At 33.4% G+C, this 9,469-nt stretch overlaps 2 protein-coding genes across 2 annotated transcripts; both read right to left on the bottom strand.

The window, feature by feature from the left end:
* Positions 1-480: 480 nt before the first annotated feature.
* On the bottom strand, positions 481-2,002 carry HELRODRAFT_161394 (hypothetical protein; the record flags this gene model as incomplete). Its single annotated transcript, XM_009021317.1, has 3 exons — positions 481-682; positions 1,557-1,624; positions 1,949-2,002. 3 exons carry the CDS (start codon positions 2,000-2,002, stop codon positions 481-483), a joined length of 324 nt encoding a protein of 107 aa, XP_009019565.1.
* Positions 2,003-5,190: 3,188 nt separating this feature from the next.
* On the bottom strand, positions 5,191-8,680 carry HELRODRAFT_161393 (hypothetical protein; the record flags this gene model as incomplete). Its single annotated transcript, XM_009021316.1, has 6 exons — positions 5,191-5,403; positions 5,906-5,916; positions 6,328-6,432; positions 7,643-7,725; positions 8,317-8,471; positions 8,582-8,680. The coding sequence occupies 6 exons, from the start codon at positions 8,678-8,680 to the stop codon at positions 5,191-5,193; spliced, it is 666 nt and encodes a 221-aa protein (XP_009019564.1).
* Between the last annotated feature and the right edge of the window lie 789 nt (positions 8,681-9,469).

Genomic DNA, 9,469 nt, shown 5'->3' with positions numbered 1-9,469 from the left:
TTCATGCACACGTCAACACGTTGGATTGGTTCGAAATTTGATTTCTTTGTGAGCTTATTTGTAACGTAAAATTTCAGTTGGTGGGAAGTTTCAGTTTAAATCTATCGTCATCATTAAGTAATCTTATTTATTTTATTGTACTTACGCAACATATATGATATATGGCTTCCAATCAGTGCCAATAACACTCCTTCTCTACTCGTTCCCTCTTTTTGACGATTCAGCACTCTCTGTTTTCTGACGCTGCTATAGCCTGAGAACGATGGCGAGCTATCATTTAAGGTGAGCTTAATTTTCTGTACCACCACAATATCATCAGGTTGTGTCTGTTTGATAAAAACCTGCAGTTTATCATGTTGTATGGTGTCCGTTTCTTCATCACTAGTGCGATTTTGAGTACACATTTTACATGTCCGTTCATTAGTCTTTTTGTTTTTCTTTAAGATTTGTGTTTGGGCCACTTCTTGTTTGTTCAAATGTTCATGATGAGAAGGCTTGCATTTGTTGCCCTCTGAGTAATCCTGGTCTTTGTGTATAGCTTTGTTGCATTTGAAGCCCCTTCCACGACCAGGGCTTAACTAAATGCCTCCAGCCTGTATTTGTGTAGACAGGAATGCGGCTGGCGACAAACCTGTCTGATACAAAAGAATTGAACTGGCCCCCACAAACATACTTGAACAGCCTGAGTTTCATTCGGGATTTGGATTTTAACAATTTTTCTTCATTCGAGGCTATTTGCCCCCCAGTTGCATCGCGAGGAGGTTAAAGAAATTGCAACTGTTGTCGTTGTTGTTGTTGTTGTTGTTGATGATGATGATGATGATGATGATGATGATGATGGAGTTGTTTGTCGTTGTTGTTGATGATGATGGAGTTGTTGTTGTTTATGATGATGATGATGGAGTTGTTGTTGTTTTTGTGCTAATGTTCCTAATTCATTTGACAGAAAGAATAACTAACTGGTTAGCATTAGTTTGATAGCAGGAGAAGAACATTCAGGACATATTTCTGTTGTTTGCTTCTTCCAACCGCAAACAATTCTGCACTAATTACAGGCAATCCATCTACATTTTTGTTTTTCCATTCTGTCTTGTTTTGCATTCTGCTTAATTGAATTTTTTTTCTTTTTCTCAAGTATGAATTTGTTTTATTTTTGTTTTGGGTTTTTGTTGACTCGTCATGAATATTTAAGAAGTAAGGCAACACCTGTTCAAACTCATCAAACAACTAAGCAAGCACAACAGTCTTCTCCCAATTCATATTTTTATTAATTTTTAAAACCAAACTAGCATCTATTAACGTTGTTTTAAAAAATCTTCTATTTTATAAATTTAAATTAATTTCTTTTCTTTATTTCTCAAACGAGTTCGAAATTATTTTAAAATATTTATTGTAAGGTATGAAACTTTTTAGATAAAAAAAACATTGACATTATTTTAAAATGTGTGAATGTAATTGAATTTAAATATTTGAGTCAGTTTGAAAACGTGGTTTGATATTTTACTTCTAAATGTCGTTCCTTGTTGAATATTTAACTGGATTGATGGAAGTGATACCTGGCTGGATGGCTGGCTGATATGTCTGCCCTGCTCTGATGCTGCTTTGCCGATGTTTCTTCATCGGCCTGAATTGTCGACAATGTACATTCATACTATGGGATTGCTTTTTGCTGGTTCTATGTGTTGTTTGTTGGTTCTATGTGTTGTTTGTTGGTTCTATATGTTGTTTGTTGGTTCTATGTGATGTTTGTTGGTTCTATGTGTTGTTTGTTGGTTCTATGTGATGTTTGTTGGTTCTATGTGATGTTTGTTGGTTCTATGTGTTGTTTGTTGGTTCCATGTGTTGTTTGTTGGTTCTATGTGTTTTTTGTTGGTTCTATGTGATGTTTGTTGGTTCTATGTGTTGTTTATTATTTCTAAGTGATGTTTACTCATATTATGTGTTGTACATTGTTGTCCTCTTCTATTTTAGTACAATTTCTTGCTCCATGGACTATGGACATTTTTGACTTTTCCTGGTTCCAATAGAAAGAATAATATTATCTTATCTGAATGCAAATGCTTTTGTATTCGTGTTTTCGACCAAGGTAGTGGCTAACTTTTGTTAGTACATGCATACTTTGTATCCACTTAATAGAGATAATTTTTTTTAGATGAAACCAGACACACACGAGCATATATGCATAAGCCAAAACACACAGATGTACACTCCAACGAAACAATATCCGCTTTAATATTTGAGTTAATATTTAACATATTAATAGTAAGCATGATAAAACAACGTATCAAACATAACAGGAATAACATCATTCGGAGTCAGTGATAACACAAATAAACACAAAAAAACGTTCAAACTAAACGAACTGACAAAATAAACTTGAATATAAAATGATTTTTATGAAAACATATCACATATCAGCCCGCATTTTATTATTATTTTGCCAAAAAATCTTTCGCTTGGAATGCTGTTAAAGAACGAACTCAGTCGAGGTGAGAGAGAATGATTTCGTTTGCTTATTTTTTTGTTTTTCGTTCATACGTTCGTTCATTCGTTTTTCGGCTGTTTGTTTGTTCAATTTAAACCAAAAATATTCAATAACAGAAAGCTGTTAAAAGAATGAATGGTAGTAAACTGTTGTGTAGTTTAAAAAAATGAATAAATTAATTAAACAAATGAATTAAAACAATGAATAAAATTATCAAATAATTAAAAACATGAATGTAAGAAGGAAAGAAGGAATGAATAAATAAATTTGTAAGTTTTCAAGCGTGTTTGCTCCAGTATAAATTCAGTGATTTTATGCTTGTGTATGTGATGCTTATGCATCGGTAAACACGTTCCCATTCTATTCTTTGTATGTATGCTTGTATGTATGTATATACGTATGTATGTGTGTATGTATGTACGCGTGTATTTATGTATGTATGTATGTATGTATGTGTGTGTGTGTGTGGTGTGTGTGTGTGTGTGGTGTGTGTGGTGTGTGTGTGTGTGTGGTGTGTGTGTGTGTATGTGTACATCTCGGCAGGATAATTTCATCTATATTTACTTTTCTTTCCAATTCTAACTAATAATTTGTCTCTACAAAAAATACTACAACGATATTATGATACAAATAATTGAAAAAACATTAAATACAAATAAAAACGCGCAAACATGACTAACAATCTTCGCGACAACAAATAAACACGTCACACAACAACAACCACAACAACAATAACCGCAATATAAAGGTGATTGATTAATATGATATTTACATATCAACTTAAGGCCACTGAACCGCAGTAATTACAACAACAAAATTACAGTAATTACAACAAAAACAAACACATATATAACTAAGAAAAAAAATCAAACAACACATCTACAGTAACAAAATTAATTTTCAATTATACGGAATTCTGCCGAATTGTTGGCATTAAAAAATTTAAAGTTTGTCTTTTCAATTTGTTTACTAGATTTTCTGAAAATTGTCCAATTTATAAAAATTGAATTACCATCATAATTCATATTTTAATATTAACAATTCTATTTTTAATTCAAAATAATGTTCATGATCACGAAAGAAAGATTTTAATTGAACTTAATGAGTTCCTTTAATTGGGACAGTGCACTAGATAGAGGCCTAATACTTTCACATTCACCTGCCAATACCTGCTAATACCATCAGATACCTGCTAATACCTGGTCAGTTAACTTTGCACTTTAGGTTTTGTAGTAACTGGTGTTAAGTTACACTTCATCATATCATCCTATCCCATGACATCATCCTATCTTATGATATCATCCTATCTCATGATATCATTCTATTCCATGACATCATCCTATCTCATGATATCATCCTATCTCGTGATATCATTCTATCCTTTCATAACCATGTTTCATCGTCATTACACACGTTTTATCAACGCCTTATTTTAAAAGGCCTTATTTCAATTTTTCACAAATCATCTTCAGTGCAAGTTTGGTTTATATAGATTCTTTAAAATTGATCAATTTCCAAAAAATTCTAGTAAGGAAAATTGAAGACAAACTTTAAATTGATTAATGCCAACAATTCGGTTGGATTCATGCAATACTTTTTAACAGTTACGCATAAAATAAGATAAAGTTAGATACATGATACCTATATATACACACATGTTTGTGGACATTTGTGTGTATAAAACAATGAGCTATGTTTATAATGTAGCATTTACTTCAAATGAATATTTTTTGGCTGATGAGCTGGAAGATAAAAACAAAGCGGGAAGGAGAGAAGTTAATATGCAAAGAACACGCAAGCCAGAAAGAAAAAGAGCAAGAAATAAAAATTAAGCCTACAAACAACATGCAAACATCTTACAGACAACATTCAAACAACATACAAACAATATACAAACATCTCACAGACAACAATTGTAAAAACTCGTATAACTTGCTAGTAACACCATGACAACATGCAAAACTTAATGCAAATTGGTAACATACAAATAACATTCAAGTAAATTACATGTATAAACAAACAACACGCAAACGACTCACAAACATATCAACAGCATGTACAGACAAACAAACAAACAAACATACAAACTACGTACAAACAATTTACAAACAACGGACAAACCACATACAAACAACACGTTACTATCAACTAACAACCAAAAAGAAACATTCAAGATATACCCGACGAGGAATTTTTTCCTCCTTGCTGATTTGCAGACATAAAAATGAAATAAAAAGTAAATAACTGGGTTATTAAATGAACGAATGGAGCATAAAAGCTGTTTGTTTATACGAACTCGAATAAAATGTCATCTCGTAATCTTATGGTCCTCCCACATTGTTGGATGCATTTATTTATTTGCATTAACATTTTTATACCCTCTTAAAATGTTTCATGTTCGCGAAAGTTGTGATTATTTTTTTCAAGTAGGAAAAATTTAGTTGGAAGCTAGTTTACTGGTTGATGCAAGATGCATGCACTTAGATGGCTTGAAAACATCCTTCATTCAACTTCTCAATAATTCATCCTACATTTTACCTGTTATGCAATTTTAATTGTTTAGCATTTTTCGTGATAAATTGTTTTTATTAAAAAAAAATTGTGCTAGCATAAAAGTATTTTAACTTGACTGACGAGTGTCGAAATTTTTCTTTATAAGAATTCGTTTTTACAAGCGCTTATCAACGGGTAACAAATTTTTCAAACTAATACTTCTCAAAATGTATATTTGAAATACGTTGAAACGACTGTTTTGCAGCGCAGCTACAAATTGCCCGTGAAAGATGTAATTGTGAAATTATTAAAACGACCAAAGTATAATGATGGAAAATTAGTGGATCGTTTTGAAGTTTGTACAAGCCGACGAAATGGAATGTACGCTTCTTGTCAGTAAAAAGTGTAACTTGTTGATTGTGTGTCTGTGTGTGTTTGTGTGTGTCTGTGTGAGTGTGTGTTTGTTTGTATGTGTGTGTGATTGTGGGTGTGTGTGTGTGTTTGTGTGCTTGTCTTTACGTGACCATTCGTTATCACATTAACAGCTAATTATTAACTTTGAGTTGTATAAAACAAATTGCGCGGTGGTAGCTGATCGAATGAAGTGAGTTCTGAAGAGCGAACACATGATGCGAACATAGATCTACCAACACACACACACACACACACACACACACACACACACACATGTACACATACACACACAAAAACAAACACACATAGTGTTTTTCCACGTTGATGAGTTGAGTTGGTGAGTGTTGTACATCACAAAATTCTTCCATCAACAGTTCAATTTGAAATCAAAATATTTTGAAACCCTCTAGGTCAAACCAGACAGAAATGTTCTGTTTTTTAAATAATTAACAAACAATGCACGCCTGAAGCTTCCCAGAAAAATGGATGTGTGTCTGTCTGCCTCTCTCTCACTTTCTCTTTCTCTGCGTGTGTGTTGTGTGTGTGTGTGTGTGTGTGTGTGTGTGTGTGTCTGTCTGTCTGTCTGTCTATGTGTGTTTGTAACATGTGGTGCATAATATAAATACGTGAGACAAAATAATATTTTATGCTGTTGAAGAGGCTCTTTGTAATGCCTTCTATGGACACTTAACGTTTTAATCCTTCATAAGCTTCTTTTTTCCTTAAAAAAAATATTTTTTGTTTTTTTTTAGCAAATATTTTTTCTTAAACTGTGGAAAAGTGAAAAAGTGAAAAGATGGAAGTGAAAATAAAATAAAACTAAAAGTTTTGTTAACTGCTGCAGTTTGAAAATTTATGAATTTTGAATGAGAAAATCTATAAATGGCAAGTTCTTTGCGAATATCTTGTAGAGTTCAAAAAGTCTGACTGCAAACGTTTGTGGATGGCTTGTCGTTGAGAAGATGTTTGACACGATAGTCCATCCTTTAAAGGCATGTTCGTCATTTTTTCCTCCTGCATCTGCTTTTTTTCTGAAAGAACTTTTCAAGATTTATGTTATCTAAAATAAATTAAATAAAATATTTTATCAATCAGTAGCTGCATTTAATAAATTTTTTAGTTTTGTCTTGAATTTATTTGCATGCACTGCTCGTTGAAGAATCACTCAATAGTTCAAAGAAATACATTTATTTATTCATTCATTCATTCATTCGTTTTCATTCATTTATTCATTCATTTATTCATTCATTCATTCATCCATTCACTCTTTCATTCATTCGTTCAAATCAAAAACCGAATTATTTAATTAATTAATTCATTCATTCATTCATTCATATCATCTAGTTTTTCATTTATTCATTTGTTTGTTCATTCATTTTTAACCTCGTTCATTTTTTTTAATTCACGGATTTGTTCATTCGTTCATTCAGTTTAATGAATTGTACGTCAGCCAATTCAGAGAGTGTTCATGCTTAAACTGTCGCTGGCAACATTAAAGGTGTCAGTCTGTATTTGTGTGTGTGTGTGTGCGTTTGTCTGTGTGTGTATGTGTTTGTGCGTGTGTGGTGTGTGTGTGTTTGGCATTGATACCGCTGTGAAGTTGTTGAGGTGCTACTTTGGGTGTAGTTGAGTGTATTGACCAAAAAAACATGATGGTGGTAATAATGATATAACATGATGGTAGGGATAATAGAAATGATAACGAGGCTAACGACGATGATGATAATGATGATGGTGATGGTATGATGATGATGATGGAGATAATGGAGATGGTGATGGAAATGACAATGGTGATAATTACGATGATGATGGTGATGGTGGTGTTAATGATAACAAGATTTTCACGCAGCTGTGTGTCGTGGCATTTTTTTATAAACTTTCCAAGTTGATTTACACGAGCCAGCAAAAAATTCTGTCGTAAAACACGTATGGAGGTATGTTGGATGGTTTGAAATTTGAAAGAACGAACGAGAGATGACCAACACGTTCCACTCTCGTGTTTTAAAAATTATCAATTGGGCTGCAAAACTAAATCAAATTTTTTTTTTTTGAACGGGAAAGTTTGCTGAAGCGAAAATTGATTAAAACGATAAAAAAAACCTGAAAAACTGAACTGGAATTGGGTTTTTCGTTATTTTGTTTTTCCACAGTGTCATTAAATTAAAAAATTATGGTTATTGACAATTTAACTGAAAATAATATTAATTAAGATACATCTTATGAATGAACTCTGGCATGAAACCTACTTACTAGATTTGAGAAACACTGTAAATAAAATATACCCTGCTGATTTCATGCGTAATATATATGAATATGTATATTTAAGTATAGATCTGATTAGTTTTAGTTATGTGCGTATATGTGTGTGTGTGCGTGCGTATATATGTGTATTCCTATGTGTGTTTGCGTCCGTATATGTGTGTTATGGTCTTTTAATATAAGTTTTCCCAGCATAGGTGCATTTTGAACGATCGTTAAGTTGGTGAAGATAAAACTAACGACTACAATGAGCTATATGTGTGAGTATAAGTTTGTAGGTATGTATGTGAGTGTGCATGTATGTATGTGTGCATGTATGTATGTGAGTGTGCATGTATGTGAGTGTGCATGTATGTATGTGTGCATGTATGTATGTATGTATGTGTGTGTGTATGTGTGGTGTGTGTGTGTGTGTGCATTTTTATTGTATCATTAAATAGCCGGTTGTTAGTTCAACTGCAGAGTTCTGGGATTTTGTGAGGACGACGATGATGAAATGATGACGATGAAGATGATGATGATGATGATGATGATATGATGACGATGAAGATGATGACGCAAAAAGGAATATTATTAAATGTATGATGATTTATGTTCAAATGATCAAAATGGTAACAAAAATATAAAACGATGAAAAAAATACAAAAAATGATTAAAGATCTAACACTGGCGCAATGGTGTAGCAATTAAGGTTCTTGCCACTAATGTTGCACTGACCGGTATCAAATGCCGAAAGATCCCCGTAACCACACACGGCTTGCATGTAAGTGGCGCATACATTCCCGCACGTGCATTTGCTGTTTCTTTGTTTTTTATACCCCTGAGAAATGTCTAAAAGAGAATTGTTCAAAAGTTGATGATGACAAAAATATAGAAAAAATGATGACGGAAAAGGAAATAGATGGCGATGATGATGATGTTGATGACGACCATGATGACGACCATGATGACGACCATGATGACGACCATGATGACGACCATGATGACGACCATGATGACGACCATGATGACGACCATGATGACGACCATGATGATGATTACAATTCTTATTAGGAGAATAACAATTTTTGACGGACATTTTGATTGTTCAGGTGATTACGATACGTTGATTGCAATGATGATGAAAACGATGATGATTATGTGAAGTGATGATGACGAGACAACAATAATGAAGAAGTTACGATGATGAAAGCAGCAAAATGATGGTGCTGGTGGGAAAAAACTTTTTTAACGCTGTACTTTTCTTCTTGAAAATTGACATTTAAAAAAAACTCATAGTCATGACGTAGAGTGTGATGAAGATGAAGATGATTACGACGACGACGATGATGAGATGGAAAATGATGAAGTTAGCGATAATGAAGCTGACGACGATTCAAAGCGCAACAAGCGACCTTTGTTGTCGCTGCTAATGTCAGCGAATCACATTGAAACTAGCTGGATTATATTGCTTCTATGGTCATATGTAGGTCAATGTTGTTGATGATGCTGATGACGATAGTCATTTTGGGTGACTCATGCGTTTTATCTAGGTCATATTTGAAGTACTTGTATGTTATATTAAAAGGGTAGGTAGGTCAGATTATGTTGGTTGGTTGATTGGTTGGTTGATTGGTTGGTTGAATGATTGGTTGGTTGGTTGGTTGGTTGGTTCGTTCGTTCGTTTGTTGATTTGTTGGTTGATTGGCTGGTTTGTTGGTTGTTTGGTTGGTTGTTTGATTGGTCGGTTGGTTAAATGGTTGGTTGATTGGTCGGTCGGTTGGTTGGTTGGTTGGCTGGTTGGATGTATGATCGAAGATGTAAAACTGTCGTTGTTAA

Source organism: Helobdella robusta (genome assembly GCF_000326865.2).
Source record: "Helobdella robusta unplaced genomic scaffold HELROscaffold_3, whole genome shotgun sequence".
Lineage (NCBI taxonomy): Eukaryota > Metazoa > Annelida > Clitellata > Rhynchobdellida > Glossiphoniidae > Helobdella > Helobdella robusta.
Note: the sequence above shows the minus strand (reverse complement) of the source record. Positions and strands in the feature narration are given on the sequence as shown.